The 22,938-nt window shown below is 37.0% G+C and overlaps 1 protein-coding gene and 1 long non-coding RNA gene across 9 annotated transcripts in view; one reads left to right on the plus strand and one right to left on the minus strand.

The window, feature by feature from the left end:
- UNC79 (unc-79 homolog, NALCN channel complex subunit) overlaps nt 1-22,938 on the minus strand; it is a 261,771-nt gene that overhangs the window by 121,586 nt on the left and 117,247 nt on the right. For all 8 annotated transcript variants that reach the window (XM_082451152.1, XM_082451149.1, XM_082451150.1 and 5 more), the window contains exons 15-20: nt 12,089-12,279; nt 11,404-11,527; nt 9,260-9,400; nt 6,826-7,047; nt 4,579-4,806; nt 370-511 (exon numbers count right to left, since the gene is read on the minus strand). In XM_082451152.1, the coding sequence (XP_082307278.1) occupies nt 370-511; nt 4,579-4,806; nt 6,826-7,047; nt 9,260-9,400; nt 11,404-11,527; nt 12,089-12,279 (1,048 nt within the window). The remainder of the gene's footprint in view (nt 1-369; nt 512-4,578; nt 4,807-6,825; nt 7,048-9,259; nt 9,401-11,403; nt 11,528-12,088; nt 12,280-22,938) is intronic.
- LOC309655799 lies at nt 13,816-22,331 on the plus strand. Its single transcript, XR_014261004.1, has 2 exons — nt 13,816-20,268; nt 21,255-22,331. It is a non-coding gene; the product is annotated as an uncharacterized lncRNA (long non-coding RNA).

The following is a 22,938-nucleotide window of genomic DNA, read 5'->3' on the forward strand; positions in this document are numbered from 1 at the left end:
GTGGCTATCAAGAGTGTTGGCACCCTCCACTTGGGCCCTTCAGCCTTGGTTCACAGCTACTTCTCCACAGAGAACGTGATTCACTATATGTAGCGGTGATGCTTTCACGGACAGGGTAGGTTTTTATCGATAGCATGCTCCTGCTGCCAGAAATATGCTCAGTGACCTCTCTTCTATGACAAGCACATCCTGGACCTGTTCACTTCATAATCTTGAGAGAAATGGTTCATGTGCACAAGTCTGTACTGAGGCACCCGAGTCTGAGCTTGCCCAAGCCGATGGTGATCTAAGACATCCGGGTTCTGAGTGTTAGGCCTGTGCAAACTGGGATGTGCACACCTCTCTCCGCATCAGCCAGAGTTCACCTACCAGCATGTTCCATGGGCTCGGTGCGATTGCCTGGGTTCTCCTCATGCTTAGTTGCTGGATTCTCCTCCTCCTCACCTTCCGGGCCTATAATAAACTCTGGTCTGGAAGAAAGGAGGCTATCCTCAAGGCTGTCTGTGGGCTCCTGAAACAAATATGACAAGCAGCCAGGTGAGCAGCCCTTTGGGGATGTAAAGAACGGTTCCACTTAGTTCAACAAAGATGGGTGAGCGCCTGCTGTGGCCCAGGCCCTGTGCTGAGCCCCAGAGGGCAAACGCATGTGCCTCCATAGAGACTTGAGTTTATTGCCATAATGGTTAAAGGAAATTTGGATCAGCTGTTTTCTGAAATATTTTCATTCCCTTAAAATAAATATGGAAAAAATCTCAAAAACATCGTTAAATCTTCCTAGGCCTGCTTTCTCATCTCTGCTGTAATTCCTGTGAGCATGTCCCACTTGCCAGGTGATTCCAATCCATGCTCATTTTGTTTAATCACAGCACTTAATTAGCAGAGAATAATAAGGGGTTCACACCAATATATTCAGATACAAATACTGGTTGCTGGGGGAAGTCAGATTTTTAGGAGCAAGAAATGTCTATAATATGTGAGTTAAAGAGAGCAAGGTATGGCAACCCAGGTGTCCATCAACAGATGAACAGATAGACAAAATGCATACAACGGCATATTATTCACCCTTGAAAAGGAAGGAAATTCTGACACATGCTGCACATGAATGGACTTTGAGGACATTATGCTAAGTGAAATAAGCCAGTCAAAAAAGGACAAATTTTCTTTTTTAACATCTTTATTGGAGTATAACTGCTTTACAGTGTTGTGTTAGTTTCTGCTGTATAACAAAGTGAATCGGCTATATGCATATGTATATCCCCATATCCCCTCCCTCTTGCATCTCTCTCCCACCCTCTCTATCCCACCCCTCTAGGTGGACACACAGCACCGAGCTGATCTCCCTGTGCTATGTGGCTGCTTCCCACTAGCTATGATTTTACATTTGGTAGTGTATATATGTCCATGCCACTCTCTCACTTTGTCCCAGCTTTCCCTTCCCCCTCCCCACGTCCTCAAGTCCATTCTCTACGTCTGCATTTTTATTCCTGACCTGCCGTTAGGTTCTTCAGAACCATTTTTTTCTTTTTTTTTTTAGATTCCATATATATGTGTTAGCATACGGTATTTGTTTTTCTCTTCCTGTCTTACTTCACTCTGTATGACAGTCTCTAGGTCCATCCACCTCACTACAAATAACTCAATTTCATTTCTTTTTATGGCTGAGTAATATTCCATTGTATACATGTGCCACATCTTCTTTATCCATTCATCTGTCGATGGACACTTAGGTTGCTTTCATGTCCTGGCTATTGTAAATAGAGCTGCAATGAACATTGTGGTACGTGACTCTTTTTGAATTATGGTTTTCTCAGGGTATATGCCCAGTAGTAGGATTGCTAGGTCGTATGGTAATTCTATTTTTAGTTAAAAAAGGACAAATATTGGTTTATTGCACTTATGTGAGGTATCTACAGGAGTCAAACTCATAGAAACAGAAAGTAAAATGGTGGTCTCCAGGCGTTAAGGGGAGGGAGAAATGGGCATTATTGTTTGATGGGTATAGAGTTTCCATTTTGCAAGACAAAAAGATTGGTTGCACAACAATGTGAATATACTTAACACTATATCTGTATGTCTATATATAGATATATAACAAGCTGGAAAATGGGTGAAAAAGAAGATTTAAAGAGAGAGAGAGAATGTACTAGGAATAGCTACCGTTTAAAATATCCATCTCTAGTTATCCTCCTATTCCAGTTTTATTCTCTCTTTCAACTCCCACCTTCAAATGTCCTCTTTTAAAATCATCCTCTTTTAGGGGAAAGGTTGGGGGAGGGATAAATTAGGAGTTTGGAATTAACATATACACAGTACTATATATAAAATAGATAATCAACAAGGACCTACTGTATAGCACAGGGAACTGTACTCAATGATCTGTAATAACCTATATGGGACAAAAATCTGAAAAAGAATGGATATATGTATATGTATAACTGAATCACTTTGCTGTACACCTGAAACTAACACAGCATTGTAAATCAACTATACTCCAATATAAAATAAAAATTAAATTAAAAAAATTTTTAAATAAATAAAATTTTAAAATATCCTCTTTAGCTAACACTTTAACCAGTAATAACTTTAACCAGTAATTTGAAGAATTACTTGATAGCCAGCTGAAAGCAAGAAGGAGGTAAAGATTGTTGGGATACATGAAGGACACCAAGAAGAAAGAAACCAGTGCTAAAACGGTGTCTGGGAGGGTTCTGAAGAGTATCTTTGCCAACTTCGCAGTTTTGCTGAGGCTGGCCTTGTTCCTTGGTCACCCATGAACAAGACACTAAATCAAATTATAAACTGAGTTTCATAAAATTCGATATGGCAAAAAGTTTCCTGCTGCCTACACCCAGTTTTCTTCAGCGTGCACCCAGTAACTCACGTGTAATTTTCTGTAAATGGCAACATCATCAGCTCCCAAGCCAGAAAACATGGATTTGTCCTCAACTTTTCCATCGCTAAACGCTAACTAAACACCAAGTGCTGTTGATTCTCTTTCCTAAAAATCCATCAGGTCCACACCTTCTCTTCATCACCACCATCACTGCTTTAGTTCAGGCTCCCCTGTTTCTCCCCTGAGTGACAGTATTACCTTCTGACTAGATGCCTGTCCCTGGCCTCCAAATCCTCTAATCTCTCTCCTCCACTGGCAGAATTTCTCAAATTCATCAAATTATATCACCACCCTGATTAAAATTCTTCAGGATTCCCCCATTGTCGCCAAGACAAAATCCTTACCTCTTAGCTTGGCAGACAGAGCCCTTAATAAATGTGACTATAAAACTGATGATTTTATAGCATCAGGTCTACCTTTTACTCCTTTGCCATCCTCCTCACTGCTCTAGCAACGATGAACTACTTGTAGTTTCCTGAGTGTATCATCACCCCCTTTCCTCTGTATCATTTAAACAGAGTTTTCTGGGTCTCAACAGTCCTTCTCTCCTATCACCTTCATTTCATTAACCCCACTCCTCGTTCAAATATGCGCTCAGCAGACATCTCCTCCAGGAAGACCTTGCCGATCCCCATCACCTCTAACCTAGATTCATTCTCTCTCTGTCCTCCCATAGCTATCTTGTTCATCTCTTCCTCACTATGCTCATCATGAGCATCTTAGGTTTTTCATTTACGTAAACATCTTCCTGATTAGGCTCTAAGCTAGACGATGTTTTCGAACCATCTATTACTGTGACTGTTTTAGAACCATCTATTACTGTGACTGCTTTAGACTATATACCCAATGACGGTGTTAAAAGACCGTACTACAGGAACATTATGTTGTGGCAGGTAGGACTAATGAGTTACGTGGGCTGAAAGGTATTTAAAAACTGAAGAAACACTTTACTGCATATATACTATACATCCCCCAAAAAATTTTTTAAAGAGTCGCTTTCTACCTAGACAAACACTAGGGGAAGAAAAAGAGAAGATGGCGAACACTGGCTCAAATGATTCAGGTTCATCTACCTATGATGCTATGTGGGTATTTTGGTGATGTGTGTATCTTAGACGGAAAATAGGCTAAACAGGGAATAACTAATATATGGAGTAGATAATTCATGGCATATATTAGCTGTTCCCTATTTAAACAATTTTCTTAAAAAGCAGAAAATGAAATGAAAGCTTTATTGGTTGTTGATCAAGTCAATGGGTTTTACACACTGAGGTGACCAAGGAATTTTCAGTGTCCATATCCAATCTACTTACTCAATATTTGATGTCTATATTTTGCAGTATTCATTGTTATCTAAACTTTGTAACATAACTTTGTGATAAAAGTTATTTCAAGAATACCAGTAATGCCTTGTATTTATGAAAATTGTATGAGCGGATATACTACAACCCTAACTCATGACTCAAGAATTCTAACTCAAGAATTCTGTGTAATGTAGCTCCATCTCGTGTCTCTTTCCAGGAGCCTGAGTTAGCGGAAGGAACAGGGAAACTTTCCTTTAACGCAATCTCACATATAACCCAGCATGGAGCATAAGATAATACTGGAGGAAGACCGCATTACACCATCTACTGCAGTCTTTATTACCATTAGACATGCATCGTCTCATGTCTTCAACTGCTTACCACCAGCCGGCTTTCTTCTTTGGGAGCCAGTCTCTCCAGGAGCTCACAAGCAAGTTGATAGCAGAGAATACTAGACTGACATAAGTTACACTCAATTGCTTTTTCTTCCTTCTGGCAGGTGTGGGAGCCCCCCCAGGGGGCTTGGAAGACATTGTTTATAATGGAAATAATGTCCTTTGATAAGCTGTGCTCTAAGCCCATCGTGATCCCATCGTCTTGTAACTCCATCTGAAAGATACCCAAAAAAGGCCAAAAAAAAAAAAAAAGAAGAAGAAGAAGAAGGAGTTTGGTCTGTTTGTCCAATATTCCACTGGCACACTAACTGGAGACAATTTTCACTAACTGATGACAATATAAATTATTTAAAGATGATAAGGCTTACAGACCATGAGCATACATTACTTTCCATGGACTCTTCTAAAAAGAATATAAACACAATACAAAGTAATAGGAATTATTTTTTAAGTCATGTAGGACATTTAAAAGAGAGTTCTTTTTTAAAGCCATCAATTTGTGAGATTTTACACATTTAAAAAATGCTGTTCCTCACCTAGTGTCCAGATCTTGGTTTCTAAATACCATTATCCACTAAAGGAACCAGGACTCCTTGGAGAAATGGCTGATTCCAGGGTTGGGGCTAGGAAAATATAAAATGAGCCTGGAACATTCTGTCATGTGAGACATTAAGGAAGTGTTCGAAGAATGATGGGAATATTTCAAAAGAACACAGAAGCCAGCTTGAAGGGACTCTCATTAGCCAAATGTGGGATGAAATGAGCCTCAAAATAAATAATCATAGTAACAGATTTTAGCCCACTGAACAAAAGAATCCATGACTACATTCGGGTATAAGTAGATTAAACAAATAAATATATAAATGGGAGAGGCAGGGAACCTGTTCCTTCAGTAGAATGCCAGCTAATAAATTAAAAGAAATGATGGAATTAGAAAATTATCATTTGGTAACCAATAGAGTAAAAATTGATTCAGGCATGAATCATCCATGGATACTAAAACTAGAAGGTGAAAGAAAGTCTGATGAAAAACAGGAAATCTGTCTTAAAGTAGCTCCCTACTTAGTTATTAATTACAAAGGGGAAAATAGTGGCTTTGTAGTAGAGAAATCTGGCAGAAATCACCTTAACCAAGTTATTACCACCAGTAATGGGACATTATCATGTCATGTGCTCCCTGATATCATGCACTGAAAACAACATAACATCACATCTGTGGTATGACTGACAAAAATGCTTAACTCAAACTGATTCATAAGGAAACATCAGACAAACTCAAATTGAGAAATATTCTATAAAGTAACTGGACTGTACTCTTCAGAAATGTCAAGAATATGAAAGATAAACAAAGATTAAAGAACTAATGAGTGAGGACAAATCGTTGTAATGAGTGATGCTGGATTGTGTCCTCAGTCAAAAATAACTTTTTACTTTTGCTATAAATACGGTATGATTATTATATCAATTTTTAAAATGAATAATTTCTGTAAGTTTTATAATAGATAATAATATTATAACAATATTAATTTCCTGATTTTGATAACTGCACTTGGTTATGTAAAAGTATGTCATTTTTTTAGAAAATACACTCTGAAGTATTTAAGGATAAAGAGACATCCTGTTTGCAATTTACTTTCAAATGGTTCATTAAAAAATTCTATAATTCATACATACACATACAGATTAAGAGAGAGAGAGGAGAAATACATGTGGTAAATGTTGACATCTGGAGAATTTGGGGGAAAGTACTTGGGAATTTTTTGTACTATTCTTGCAACTTTTCTGCAAGTCTGAAATTATTTCAAAATAAAAAGTTAAGAAGAAATGTTCTCCTGACCAAAGCCTTTTTTAAACTTTTCTTTTAAAATTAACTTCAAAAATCAATTTATATAATATATTAAAATCAGCCCATCACTATAGAGTTGTACCTTGCTCTTCCCAAAAACAGTATTACCCAGTTTGTTCACCAAATTTGTTCAACAGAATCAATTCTAATGATGCTAGGGTGTTTCTAAAATTCATATCCATTCTCATGTGTCAACATCATTGCAGTTATTCATACAAGTATTTTTCAGACTCCTTAGGAAACCCCCATAGAAGTTTGTGAAATGTCTTGAGAGATGCTGCATCATTTCAGTAAGTGAGAAGATGCCCAACACATAGAAAGAATCACTATACGATGCCTTCCCTCATTCTTCACCTCTGAACTAAAGGAAGTTCATGCTTCAGCTACCTGCTTCAGGAGAAGATCAAACATGAGGATGAAACAATTTAGATTCATTTCATCGTCTTCACAATCAAAGTCAATAGTCCTTCCTCCTTGATGTCCAAAATTCTTGAAAGGACTACGAAACGGACTACGCATAGGACTCCGAAATGGACTCTGAAAAGGACTCTGAAATGGACTCAGCATATTGTGCTGAACTCGTCGACCAGGATCAGAGGCAACACTCACCTAGAAAAAAGAACATTAACACACATAAGTGAACTCACAGAAGCTCAAATATCTGTACAAAATATTTGCGGACTCTGTGGAAGGTATTTCCAGCTGTCACACTGATTTCCTTCCTTAGCCAATGGCATTAGTACCTCCAAATCCTATGAATCTTCTCAAAACATAAAAATAAGAAATAAAATATCCAAACTTTCTAATTGTCAGGTGAATGAAACATATGTACCCTGAAGAATGAAGGCAGCTCTCTTTGCCATTATATTTTTCATTCCGTCAAACATTTCCAATTAAACTAAACTGTCTGCATCTACTTAAAACCATAACCTGAAAAATGATAACTTACAGAAGTAAAGCATTGCAAGATCACTTTTTAAATCATTAGCACAGAATCTCAGATTGACATGACTGGTTAAAGAAAAATGGTCTCTGGGTATAATAAGTATGAAACTGTCATGAAAAAACAATATATGTCAAGACTGCTGTACTGTTTATTCTCAATTTGCCAACCCAACCCTTCCCCCCAAAAGGACCTCACTGCCCTTTTCCGCCCTGTTCTATGCCCAAGGATGCCAAGGACTGAGTCTCTCCTGGCCCTCTTGCTGGCTGGCTTCCAGTTGGGTTCAGTTAATGAGAGGCACCAGTGGAAGACCTGAAGCTGGAGAAGCGAGAGGTAGGAGTTATTTCTTCCCACCTCCTGCCTCCTTTGATGCTACATCTTTGGCAGTATCTCCATCCTCTATAGTTTCTCTAGCCAGCCTTTCCTTATAAGTTCAGCTCCCAAAAGGCCCAGGAACATTTTCCCTTGTTCCTTCAGCCCTAGGGGTATAAAGGCTTCCTAGTGAACTACTGCTGGCCTCTGGGTGCCTCACCAACCCCATCGCCCCCTTAACCTTTCCCATAACTCTATAGGCAGAGTATCCATTAAAATCTCTTCATTTGAACCATCTGGGATAAATTCTGTAGCAGGACGCTGACTGACATACCCGTACATCATTCTGAAATCGTATTTTTTCTCTTTAAGATCTCTCTAATGATCAGAAATCTCCTTGAACACCATATTTAAAATAAAAAAGAAGAGTACCCCCATTAAGAATCAGAATACCTGGATAATGATAGCGTTATCTACGGCAAATCACTTCAGTTCACTGAACCTCAGGTTAAGTAAAATGAGGATCATGAGTTCTTCCCAACTGCCTCAGACAATCCTGTGATGTCATTAAGTGTGAACACGTTACACAGTATAAAGTGCTAATAATGTACTGTAATATTAAAGGTTACTGAAGAAATAAATAAAATATAAATGTTTGGCAGCTGGCTCCTATGAGGCAGATGAGAAAAGAAGTAATGATTTTTTAAAAAGAAAGCACTGAATACAAACTATGATCCCACGATCATGTTATATTCTCATTTTCTAATCCCTAGAGAGCAGGTAGAATGACTGGGGGCCTGCAGTGTACAGCAGGGAAAATGCTATGGAGAGGCTTGGCAAGGAGACAGGTGAGAACAGTCCCTGCCTTGGAGATGTTGATGAGAGTCAACCTCTCCAAAACTGATCATGGTCTGGGAATGTCAGAACAACAGCAGAAACTTTATCAGGTCCTCCACAGAAAAATTATCACAGATGTCCAATAGTTCTCGTACACTGTAGACCAGACGATATTTTCTCATCCTCAAAGGTACAAAGGGGTCAATAAAATGGGCTCAGTTAGTTTACAGTGACAGCATCACTCACAATCACCCCTAGTTGATCATCTTTTCCCAAAACACAATAGGGAAAAACAAAAAGCAAGCAAACAAAAATATCCAAACTCCTCATTCCCAAAGTGAAGCAGTGATCTGCCCACTAGCTGGTAAAGAATTCTTATTCACCAGAAAACAAAACAAAACAAAACAAAATTGGAATAGTACCCCAAAAGCTCAAGCTACTCTTTTTGGTTTATCGAGGATGAGAGGTAGCTAGCAGAGATGTGTAGGAGAAAAACTCAAAGGAAAATGAAAACTCAATAACTTACTGATTACAGACTATACCAAACATGTCTTAGAACAGTGTTTTATGTTATTTAATGTGCTTAAAAGGTTAACAGAGTGAGTGGGATAGGATGAAGAAAGCATTTTCAGAGCAGTTTATGAGGATGTGACTTTAAGCCCCACTATAATTGACAAGAGTTTTCAAAATCTTAACAAGTAAGACAAAAACAATTGTGGCAATAATTACCCTTCGAGCTGCAAGGTTCCCTGCCAGTTCACTGACTCTTGATTTTCTTTGATTTGCCAGTTCTTTGACAGAATTAACTCCATCAGAAAACATACTGATTAATAGTTGAAGTGGAACCATGATGTCTAACTCTGATAATACCTGGGGAAAAAAAGCATATGTCCCCCAAAATATAAACATTAAAACTCAAAAAAACTACATTTAACATTTTTCCCTAAGGTGACCTATTGAACATAAGGACATTTAGCCTCACACATATTCTATCTGCAGTCATCCTCAATTATTCATACTAAAAAATTCAAAGCTATCATTGAACATTCCCGCTCCTCCACTCCCCACACCCGATAAATCGCCACGTTCTTTCTATTAAAACTTCTAAGTATCTCCTGGTGCTGTCCCCTCCTTTCCATACCACTGCTGTTGCCTTAGTTCATCACTTTTCTCCTGAACCAGTATAATCTGCGAGCAATCTTCCTCCAGTCCTTCCCCACTCTGACCTGATTGCCCCATCCGACCTTGCTCTCTGGTGCAAGCTCAGGTACCCTTCTGTCAAAATCATGTTACTTTATCTGTAATGAATTTTCTAGAAATAGATGCCTCCTTCCTTCAGACAGAATTAATCCATCTGTCTTCTCTGCTTTCTTAAAACTTTGTACATACCTTTATTAGAGCAATTATCACTTTTTATTATATTTGATTATTTGATACTATCTCCCCAACTGTGAGTTCCTTGAAAAAAGGAAGTATGAGGAAAGGATCATTTCTTATCCCATTTTTATCCTACTGCCTATTACTGTGCCTGGTACATAGGAGCTCTATAAATGTTTCTATAATTAATTAATAAATGAGTCAATCCAATCACTATATTGTTCACTCTATTCCCCAAATTGTTAGACCAGAGGTTTAAAACCTCCTTCAACTACAGCACTCTGTCTTCAAAGCAAAATTGTGTCAAAGCCCAGTCTGTAAAACATATAAGCTGTTATTGCTCTAGCTATGGAGAACCTCTACGTTCTGGAGGTTTACAGTCCTGTCTGCTCACCTCCAGATGGCACAGCTAAAGGGTGTATAACTGAATAACTGAGGCGATATCTAGCCATCTGTAGAAGGATGGGCTTTCCTAAAGTGGAAATTATCTTATGGAAGTCTACTTGGGGATGAAAAGTTAAAATTCTGAGTCCCAAAAGTGATTTTTTTTTTTTAAATCCCTTTACTACTTTTTTTTTAAATCCCTTTATTACTTGTCAGTTATGAAAAATATTATTCTTTAGTTTACAACCCAGAAAGGCATCTACAGAACTTGAAAAGCCTTTGGGATCACATGCTTCCATGATACAGAAATGTATCTGCATCCATAGCTAATCTAAATATTGACTCTGTCCTCCTTTTCTGAAATTGTCCAAATTTTATAACAGGAATTCAACTCAATTTAATAAATTTTTAAGAATGTACACTAAATAACAGATGCTGAGAGGAAAGGATGAGGGAGTTATAAATTCAAAAATGAAAAAGACCTGGACCCTGCACTCCAGGCATTTGTAATCAGGAAAAGAGACAAAAGTTAACTATAATATTAAACAGAAATAGAGTTTACACAGAGAACCTATATGAATACTGGGGGAAGGAATAATGAATTCTAATGGGAAGATAGGGGTGTGACATAGGGGGAAACTTCATAGATAATTTTGGAGCTGAATTTTAAAGAGTAAGCTAGAGTTCACATATGGAGACAGGAAATGAAGTCATTCCAGGCTGAGGGAATAGCATGAACTGCTCCCTAAATCAGTAACTTTCAACCTTTCCAAGTAAAGAACCTACTTAATATCAAAAAATTTATCAGAATCCCACAAGACACCTATTACACTTTTAGTATCTATTGATAGAAAAAATATAAGAACCAAAAGCTACTATGAATTCAGTAATAGTATTGCACAAATTTGTATTTTATTAACCACAACTATAGCTAATATATTTGAAATATAGCTATTTGTCTATGCATATGAGTTACTAGTCTACAGATAGTCCTGAGCAAACATACATGTTTAAGGATTCTTTGCAATAACTCTCTGCCCCTCTACCCAAGGAGCTAAAGTTCATAGGCTAAAAACTATTGCCCAAAATGATCAAAAGTATCATTTACTTACATGAAGCCACAGTAAAGCTTGTTCCTGCACAGAGGAAGGGTATCCTGTGAACCGACAACTAATAAAGCCAAACATCTCTTCCATTGAAAAAGGTAGAGGACAAAGCTCAATGTCAAACATTTTGCTGAAAAGCAGAGCAACAGAAGTAAATGACCAGTGGGCATATAGTAGGGTCTACTGTTGCATTTCCATCTATATCTTATTTGGGGAGCCAAACAGTTGAGTCTGTGTTCTGAACTATTAGCATGTTTCATTTTACTGAAAAAGCTTATGTCGTTGGAATAGATATAAATAATTCATACAGTTGTTAATAACATTGGGGTTCATACTCGTATCAGGTTTAACAGAAGGAATTGCATTCTAGGGAACTGCTCCCCAGCATCTAAAAACATTGTCCCTTTGTACTTTTCCCACTTTATCCAAATCATAGTTACATTTGAAAATAAACAGTATGGTGTATCTTTTTATTATCCCATAAGAATGAAATCCTTTCTGAACAATTACAAATCATCTTAGCACAATTTATAGCAACTATTTCATTTTGAACCCTCAAATTTTTCTATAGGATCATTTAAAAGTAAATGAGATTATATAAAATGCTTAGCACAGTGCCTGGCACACAGTACATGCTCAATAAATGGTAAATATCATAATTAACAGTGACTTCATTAAACTACTTACCCACCTTAATACTTCCCTGAATTCTTTTAACTGATTATCTGGGACTTCTGTTCTGATGGCTTCCAGCCATTCTGGCATGATACACTCCCAGACGGACTGACCGATCACATTGTAGGGAATCAGGCAGAGGATTCGGTTGAGACCTTCCTTCAACTGAGTCACTGTGCTACAGGACTTATCCCAGTATCCACCAACCTGATGGCATTTCCACAGCCACAGGGGAAAAGAACAAAGTGCACTTGTTACATTTATACTCAAGGAAATACTAAATGAAATGGGTACAAAGACCACTATCCATTACATCTGAAACCTGGGCCAAGTATATTGAGTAAGATTTGTAAAAAACTACAAACCACCAGGATCCCTTAGTTACCAAAAAGAAACCATAGTTACAAATAGGTCCAAATATTGATCACAGACTGAATTTGAACTATTCTACCACAGACTTCTCAAATCACACATGAATTAAAATTCCAAAGATTTATTCCTAGTAGGGTGAACAGGCTATTGGAGCATTTTCTCTAAGGTTTGACAAACCCACTGCAAATATGTGCAGTTATACCTGTGTTTCAAAGGAACACAGATTTCTACTACTGTACACTTTGTATTGAAGATTTTTCATTATGGAAAACGAAGTGACAGAGAGTACTTTTTTCCCCTATGCTGCATATTCTGCCACAATTTTTTCCCTAAGAATGTTCTAAGGCTGGTTGAATCCATGACTTTTTTAAAAGTTATATTTTTTACTAAATAAGATAGTATATTAATTTTCTAATGCAGAAAAACTTAAAATTACAAATTGAGGTTCTGTTTGTAATTCTGATTTTAAATAAAGATCCTATATTACTATTATATGTATCAAAGTAACAAAGGGTTGACTGGTCCTAGATGTTTACCATATAACACAAGATTTGTGGGAAAATACGTTATTTTTTCCTTCCAGTTTTATTGAGTTATAATTGCCATGCGGCATTGTATAAGTTTAAAGTGTACTGTACACCATAATGATTTGACTTACATACATCATGAAACGATTACCACAATAAGTTTGGTGAACATCTGTCACTATAGATACGAAATTAGAGCAATAGAAAGATATTTTTCCCTTGTGATGAGAACTCTTAGGATTTATTCTCTTAACAACTTTCACATGTAACATACAGCAGTGTTCATTGTATTTATCATGTTTTTACATTATATCCCTGGTACTTATTTATCTTATAACTGGAATTTTGTACCTTTTAGCTGCCTTCATCTAATTCCCCTTTCCCCCACTGCCCACCTCTGGTAACCACAAATCTGATCTCTTTTTCTATGAGTTTGTTTGTTCGTTTTTGAAGTATGATTGACCTAGAGCACCATATCAGTCCCTGTTACACGACATAGTGATTTGATATTTCTATATATTTCAAAATGATCACCCTAATAAGTCTAGTTATCATCTGTCACCATATAAAGATATTACATAGTTATTGACTATATTCCCCACACTGCACATTTCGTACCTGTGACTCATTCATTTTGCAACTGGAAGTTTATACCTCATAATCTCCCTCACCTATTTCTCTCTTCCCCCTAACCCTCCTCCCCTCTGGGAACCACCTGTTTCTTCTTTGTATCTACAACTCTGTTTCTGTTTTGTTATGTTTATTCATTTGTTTTGTTTTTTTAGATTCCACATATACGTGAAATCATACAATATTTGTCTTTCTCTAACTGACTTATTTGCGTCCATATCTTGTCTATTATAAATAATGCTGCAATGAACATAGGGATGCATGTATCTTTTCTAATTAGTGTTTTTGTTTTCTTTGGACAAATACCCAAGTGGAGTTGCTGGATCATATGGTAGTTCTATTTTTAATTTTTTTGAGGAACCTTCATACTGTTCTCCATAGTGGCTGCATCAATTTACATTCCCACCAACAGTGCAAGAGGGTTCCCTTTTCTCCACATCCTCACCAACACTTGCTATTTGTCGTCTTTTTGATAATAGCCATTCTGACAGGTGTGAGGTGATATCTCATTGTGGTTTTGATTTGCATTTCCTGATCATTAGTGATGTTGAGCATCTTTTCATGTGCCTATTGGCCATTTGTATGTCTTCTTTGGAAAAATGTCTATTCAGGTCCTCTGGTCAATTTTAATCGGATTTTTTTATAAGAGTTGTATGAGTACTTTGTACATTTTGGATATTAACCCCTTATTAGATATATCATTTACAAATAGCTCCTCCTATTCAGTACGTGGCCTTTTCCTTTTGTGAACATTTCCTTTGCTGTGCAAAAGCTTTTTAGTTTGATGTAGTCCCATTTGCTTATTTTTGCTTTTGTTTCCCTTGCTTGAGGGGACATGTCTAAAAAATATTGCTAAGACTGATGTCAAAGAGCATACTGCCTATGTTTTCCTCTAGACATTTTATGGTTTCAGGTCTTACATTTAAGTCTTTAATCCATTTTAAATTTATTTTTGTACACTGTGTGAGAAAGTAGTCCAGTTTGATTCTTTTGCATGTCTAGTGTTCCCAACACCATTTATTAAAGAGGCTGTCTTTTCCCCATTGTACATTCTTGCCTCCTTGGTCATAGATTAATTGCCCAAAAACTATCTTATTTTAAATGAATCCAATTTTAAATATTTAATTGTTATATCTAGAATTCCACATTATTCAAAACAAATAAACTCCATTTAAAGTTCAAGTATCTATTTGGTATCATATTGGCCAACACGCTAGATGATTGACTAGACATTTTCAGGAAGTGACTATATTTCTGGGGTTGTTGTTAGTTACACAGACTCAGAAGAGCTACCACTGATAATGTTGCGATTCTGGAATGTATCATTACTGAGGTCCCTTTGGCTATTTAATTTATGGTTAAGCCATATAAAGGCCTATTGGTTTTGGGTCACATTTTGGAACAGGTATCCCTATGGAGATACTAAATTGTCAGTGACCAGACAATGGATCCTTTGATTTGGAAAAGTTTTTATGTTTAAAAGGATTTTAGAGAGTTCTCACCCTAAATAAATGTCCTCTTACCAATGGGAAAGGATCCGATTGACAGAAGCACACCAAAAAAGGATCACAGTTAGCCTAAAAGACTCCCTTAACAAAACTGAAGAACAGAAATCTGATTTAGAAAGAAAATTAAAATCCACACCCACCATACACCTCCCCCCTCCACTACCTCCCTCCTACGAATGACCCAGTTGGAGGTTGACATTCGAGCCTGGTAGGAGCCATTATAAAGGCCTTCCCTCAGAAGTTTAATTGGGTTAAAATGGAATGATCTACTTGGAGAAAAGGAATACATCCTAAAACCTTTGTCACACAATTTATAAAAAATATTGCAAAGGCACATAGCTCTAAATCTACATATCTCAGATCATAGGAGTCTTTTGTTTTCTACTTTAGTTGAAAATCTCGTTTCTGACATAAAGAAGTTAGTTCAAAGTAATGTGGTTGCATGGGCAGGCCAGCTCCTTAACGTTATTATTGAGGCTGTCATCTAATTCTTTGAAGAATTAAAAATAAGCGGCCTTGCCTTACTAATTGAGTATTTACAAAAACAAAACTGTGGCTCTAGAAGAATCCCAAAGCTCATCCATCTTTCTTACCAGTACCAAAGCCTCCCCTATTCATCTCAAAATGCTTGCAGATACTGTAAAAAGTCAGGACATTGGAAAAGGGACTGCCCTGCCCTTCAGAAGAAGAAACAATTAAATAGCAATTGTCTTAGGCCTCAGCCTCCTCGGACAGCCTCCTTTGAGTCTTCTTCTCAACAAAGGCCTTGCCTTGGACCTGTTAAAAACTTCAGACTCTCAACACAAATAATTTTGTCCACCTCCCATGAACTTCCTCCCTCAAAATGCCTGCTTGTAAAAGCTCAATGCTGCCAAGAGAATTTATTGTTTGTCCCAGTCAAAACCTGTTAAGAGACAAATATGCCCTTGAAAACCCTCTTAGACTGTTATCTTACAAGCTTGCATCCTTCCTCTCTTTCTTCGAGATTTAAATCTTCTACCACCCAGCACTATCTTCTCAAGGACCTGAGAATCATCTCTTCAAAATGCAAATGTTCAAGGAATTAAATGTGGCTCTCTAAGGGGTGCCTTGCTTTTATTTGTACTATTGCCTCCTCTCATAAAATAGGAGAAATTTATTTCTCCTCCTGATAAGCATCAATTAACACTCCCCTTAACAAACCTCCAATGCCTTTTTCCTTAGCACACTCCAGCCTTTAAAAAGTAACTTCTTAGTCAACTAAAACAACTGTCTTAGGCTGAATCACAGCCTCCATAAGATTATATATCAGGGCAAATAAAAAGCTCTTAAGGGTCTCCCCCTACAAATATTGATTAAAAACTTTAACCCCTATATTGAACAGATTAACTAACAACTTGGTCCATCTGCTGGAAACACAATTTGAATAAAAGTGAGGTAAAGATGAAAACCAGCTCTTCTATAAACTAGTGAGTTTTGTATTAGGTCTGTATTTGTTATAAGGTCTGTATTTGTGTCTGCCTGTATGTTTATATCTGTATGGTATGTATATGTGGTATTTTCTTCCTCTGGATGGTTTTGCCAAATTAATTTATAAAACACATTAAAAGATCTCTACTCTAAATGAGCTTAAAAAAAATAAGAGCTTTTAAAAATTAAATATTTCTCCAGTCCCTCCCATCAGGAAACTTGCACAAGCCTCTTAGACAGCCTCATCCACCAGAGGGCAGACAGCAGAAGCAAGAAGAACTACAATCCTGCAGCCTGTGGAACAAAAACCACATTCACAGAAAGACAGACAAGATGAAAAGGCAGAGGGCTATGTACCAGATGAAGGAACAAGATAAAACCCCAGAAAAACAACTAAATGAAGTGGAGATAGGCAACCTTCCAGAAAAAGAATTCAGAATAATGATAGTGAAGATGATCCAGGACCTCGGAATAAGAATGGAGGCAAAGATCGAGAAGATGCAAGAAATGTTTAACAAAGACTTAGAAGAATTAAAGAACAAACAAACAGAGATGAACAATACAATAACTGAAATGAAAACTACACTAGAAGGAATCAATAGCAGAATAACTGAGGCAGAAGAACAGATAAGTGACCTGGAAGACAGAATGGTGGAATTCACTGCTGCGGAACAGAATAAAGAAAAAAGAATGAAAAGAAATGAAGACAGTCTAAGAGACCTCTGGGACAACATTAAACGCAACAACATTCACATTATAGGGGTCCCAGAAGGAGAAGAGACAGAGAAAGGACCCAAGAAAATATTTGAAGAGATTATAGTCGAAAACTTCCCTAACATGGGAAAGGAAATAGCCACCCAAGTCCAGGAAGCGCAGAGAGTCCCACACAGGATAAACCCAAGGAGAAACACGAGAAGACACATAGTAATCAAATTGGCAAAAATTAAAGACAAAGAAAAATTATTGAAAGCAGCAAGGGAAAAACGACAAATAACATACAAGGGAACTCCCATAAGGTTAACAGCTGATTTCTCAGCAGAAACTCTGCAAGCCAGAAGAGAGTGGCATGATATACTTAAAATGTTGAAAGGGAAGAACCTACAACCAAGATTACTCTACCTGGCAAGGATCTCATTCAGATTCGATGGAGAAATCAAAAACTTTACAGACAAGCAAAAGCTAAGAGAATTCAGCACCACACAACCAGCTATACAACAAATGCTAAAGGAACTTCTCTAAGTGGGAAACACAAGAGAAGAAAAGGACCTACAAAAACAAACCCAAAACAATTAAGAAAATGGTCATAGGAACATACATATGATAATTACCTTAAACGTGAATGGATTAAATGCTCCAACCAAAAGACACAGGCTTGCTGACTGGATACAAAAACAAAACCCATCTATATGCTGTCTACAAGAGACCCACTTCAGACCTAGCGACACATACAGACTCAAGTGCGCACGGAACATTCTCCAGGATAGATCACCTCTTGGGTCACAAATCAAACCACAGTAAATTTAAGAAAATTGAAATCATATCAAGCATCTTTTCTGACTACAACACTATGAGATTAGAAATGAATTACAGGAAAAAGAACGTAAAAAACACAAACACATGGAGGCTAAACAATACGTTACTAAATAACCAAGAGATCACTGAAGAAATCAAAGGGAAAATCAAAAAATACCTAGAGACAAATGACAATGAAAACACGACGATCCAAAACCTATGGGATGTGGCAAAAGCAGTTCTAAGAGGGAAGTTTATAGCTATACAAGCCTACCTAAAGAAACAAGAAAAATCTCAAATAAACAATCTAACCTTACACCTAAAGGAACTAGAGAAAGAAGAACAAACAAAACCCAAAGTTAGCAGAAGGAAAGAAATCATAAAGATCAGAGCAGAAATAAATGAAATAGAAACAAAGAAAACAATAGCAAAGATCAATAAAACTAAAAGAAAAAAAAATTAAATATTCCCAAAACTCTCAGAAATATAGGAAGTAACCCAAATGTTTTTCAAGTTCATGTGATCTTGAAACCAAGCAGAACTTTGAGCCCCCACCCCACCCCCAAGTACAAAGGCCCCTCTATGTCCCCTGCCTCTTGTTTGTAGAAAAGCTGAAGTCTCCCAGGCCTCCCTGAGTCACCAAAACCCAGGCTCAAGCAGTTAATGATTAGGACAAGAGAGTCACAGAATCTTTCAGTGTCTGGTGCACATTTCTGAGCTGTTTTACAGATACTATAACTGCCACCAGAGGGAAAAAGCTGACTGCATGATGACCAGACTGTAGCCATGACATAAGGTGCTCTACTTGAGCAGTACTGAATCTATGGCTAGCACATTTCTAAGAACTGGCCTCAAAAGAATGGGATTAACATTATTGCTCATAATAATCTATATCTTTGTGGGCATCAAATAATTGTAGCTTGCTCTGCCCATATATATAAGTGGGCAACTAAAATTGTCAGCAAAGAAATGCTACAGACCCATGTCGACATCTTTCACTCTGAGAATACAGTGCCCTATGTCAGCATGAAGAAGTTACAGAAAACAGACCTTCAACCCTAATCCCACAGAAATGGAATGATGTCTGAAAAGTGGGGATTTATAAGCAGCTCTTTTGCCCCTTTCCTGTTTGCCTATTTCTGTTCCCCTCAAACCTTATAGGAACGAGATCACTAGACAATTTAACCTAACTCCTGACTTATGCTCTCCTGAGTGCACACCATGCCTTGCCTAACTTGTTGATTCTTTTCCTAGATTAAAAGAAGCAAGAATGAAGAATTAAGGAGTTAAAGAATAACTAGCTCTCTACCCCCAGCAGCCCCCTTAGCAGTCCTGCAGGCAGATCATGCAGGCAATATAACATCTGAAGAAAGAGTCAGCCGGTCTGCCCCCAATGGGGAATGATGCAGAACCCAACTTCCTGCCTCAGTGATTCACTGAGATTCTTTCCCCTTTTTCCTTTTAAAAACTGTCATGGCTGAGCACAATCTTCCGACTTGGTCTTGGGACATGAGTTCACCTTCTCCCCAGATTGCTGGCTTTTCTAATTAAAGCAACTTTCCTTTCTACGAATACTTGCCTCTCAAGTATTGGCTTTTGAGCAGTGAGCAGCCAAATCTGAGTTCAGTAACAATTTGTGTAAATCTTTGATAAATAAGACTATTTTAATATTGTTGGTTTAATAAAAACAGCTGCATTTCTGAGTTATCAGCACTGAGTATGATATGAGCATACATTTTTATTCTACGTGGGTTTACTAGTCAAATAAGCTAATATTATATTTACTAGAGGTTTAAGATTATAAAATTTATAGATTTCATTTTAATCAAATTAAATTATTATTATGACAAACTTTATTTCAACAGTAATTGTGTGTTATAATATGTCTTCTTAGAAGTAGGTTCCAAAATCTTTTTGGTAACCTGAAATTAAATTTATATTGAGTTAAATAACAGATATTCATTGAATATCTAGATCATTTCTAAATAAGATAAAACACCAAAACATTAACTACTGAATATAAGTTTAATTTTATCTACTTTTGGCTTCTTATTTTTACAGAGAGCTAAAGCTGTTTGGATCTGTTAATAAATGTGTTCATTTTGCCACTCTGAGAAATTATACTATGAAGAAGCATATCCTCTAGAAGTTATGAGATGGTATAATCATAAAATTTGCTAGTATGCTACAAAATGCTGGTATGTGACAAGCAATTCACAATTGTTTACTTCCTGGTCTTCGCTGAAAAATAGAGGTTATTAAGTGTTGAAAATTATAATCAATATATAAATGAAGCTTCTAGAAATAATAAGGATGAAGTAAAAACCTCTTTATGCAAAATATTCAAGGAATGAGGGGTGTTCTTGTCAAGGAAAAAGATTGTAATTCTGTCCTAAAGTATCAATAGTGGTTTAGAGGTTGTATGAAGGCTTTCCAGATGAGAAAGAGGAAAGTGAAGGACAAAAACCTGAATGAAAATATGAAGTTGTAAAGGAACTGTGTGTGGGGAGGGGGGGAACATGTCTTCATCATGTCCTCAATTATTTAAAAGAACCGAGTCTTCTCAATTTTAAATTATGTTAGATCCCATATTTACTTTTGATATCTGTATTGCCATTTTGGTTAAATGGATAACTAAGTATTATTTCATAGTGACCTGTCATCCTGGTTAATTAAGTGTCCAAACCTTTTGACATTTTGAGAACTTCTGATATTTTGCTTCCCCAAATCAAATCCTTATGCTCGCTTCAGCAGCACATATACCAAAATCAAATCCTAAATAAAATCCTGATCTCAAATTGACTTTGAGACTTCTGAGAGGGCCTCTGGAAAACCTCAAAGGATTTGTTCTCTCCTAGTAAAAAGAGATGTTAAACTAATTAGGTCTATTTAATATGTTGAACTGCATGAAAATCATGGTCAAATAAGAAGAGATTCTTAACCTTCCCTAGCTTATATCTGTATAGGTAAATGTTTTTAACATAAATATTTCAGGAATTAGATGTAATTTCTAAAAATCTGTCAATGCCTTTTTTGTTCACTATTATATTCTTATGCTATTTTGCCTGATAGTATACAATAATGGCATAATTTTATCATCATAATTCCAGTTGCTCTCATCAGATCTTTAATACAGCCATTTTAAGAATTTTATCATTCACAGACAGTTATTGTTTTATTCCAGTGTTTTCCTGAAAGCTCTTGCAATCGGCTACTATCCAGAATGCTTCATCTTCAGCAAAAAGGACTGTCTCTGAGACCCATGGAAAGAGCTATAACAGGTAAATCTGGGGTACAGACTTCTGATGGCATCGCTCAAGTAACTTTGAGACCATACCACTGGACTGAGGAAAGATTCCAGAACTCTAGTGGAGAAGCCAATGCGTTCATAAAACTGCTAACCCAAGACCAAGCAGAACAAATAATTAATTACATGGGACTGAATGAACTGATGAAGGAAGATGATAATTTTTATGTGTTTTTTACTGCTGGTTCATTAATATTCTGTTTTATGGGTATAAGATTTCTATTAAGCTATCTATAACTCATGACTATTTAGTAGATTATACCTTTGTAAACAAAAGCAAAACATTTCTTCTTCTCCCTACCTGAACCTCCCAGAATTCAGAAACTCTTACAATACTCCTATTTATATGGCAATATAGCTATTTACACAAGTTCAGTAAGAATCTGTTCTCCTTGTAACAGGACATAATTGGAAAAATTGGTTATATTATCAAGGCTTTGACTGAAATGTCATATTTGAGAAAGATATGCATAGAATCAAATATGACCAGACAGCTTTAAGGAACTAAGGTTGACATAATGGAACCAATGCTTATAAAGCCCTCTTGGAAAAAACCAGCCTGGTACCTGACTTATGATGTTCCCAACCTACAGGCAAATAAGAAAAGTCACTTCTTGACAGGCCCAGGAAACAGAGTATTTTGGGGATCTCAAGAAGAGAAATTCACCCAAATCTATAGGTACTGCAGATAAGTATGATGACAGATTGGCTTCCTAGCGTGGAGAGGCTTTTAAAAGCCCAATTTGAGGGACCTTCCTGGTGGTCCAGTGGTTAAGACTTTGCCTTCCAATGCAGGGGGTGCAGGTTTCATCCCTGGTTGGGGAGCTAAGATCCCACATGCCTCACAGCCAAAAACCGAAACATAAAACAGAAGCAGTATTGTAACGAATTCAATAAAGTCTTTAAAAAATGGTCCACATCAAAAAAAATCTTAAAAAAAATAAATCAATAAAAGTCCAATCTGAGATTCTTTAAAAAAACTTCCAGCAAAGCAAATTTTTAAAGGCCCATGTGGTCAAATACCATTTTTGCTGCACTTATGCAAATAATCAGGCCAAATTTAACGAGACTAGACTTATTTTATGAACAAGAATCATCTTACTTTGTTTTCTTTGATCAAAATGTGGTAATTGAGAGAGAAATTTTATGTTTCAACAGAAAACTATAACCCATCCTTGCGGATTATCAGATTCTAGTCCTGTTCATTGTCCTTGAGCTATTTTTAACCTCTTTATAAACTGGATCCTGCTGTCTTGCACATTTTGTCAGTAATTAATGCTTCCAATTTTTCTACTACCCTCTTCACTTGGTGTCACTAAGAACTAAAACCTGACTGCCCAAATCCTTATTGAGACTCTAGGTTGTCTTGTCCCAAAGCCCTGTAAGCTGAAGCAGGAAACTTGACATAAACTTCAAAGGACTTATTGCTGCAACAGTTTAGGCCACTCAGGAAGTTCACCAAACATCTGCATCTTCCATGCTCTGCTCTAGGAAATAACCATGACCATGACACTGATGGTCTCATTCATCATCTAAAGATGCTTCAAGCCCAACATCTAGA

Source organism: Balaenoptera physalus (genome assembly GCF_965194825.1).
Source record: "Balaenoptera physalus genome assembly, chromosome: 2".
NCBI classification, from domain to species: domain Eukaryota; kingdom Metazoa; phylum Chordata; class Mammalia; order Artiodactyla; family Balaenopteridae; genus Balaenoptera; species Balaenoptera physalus.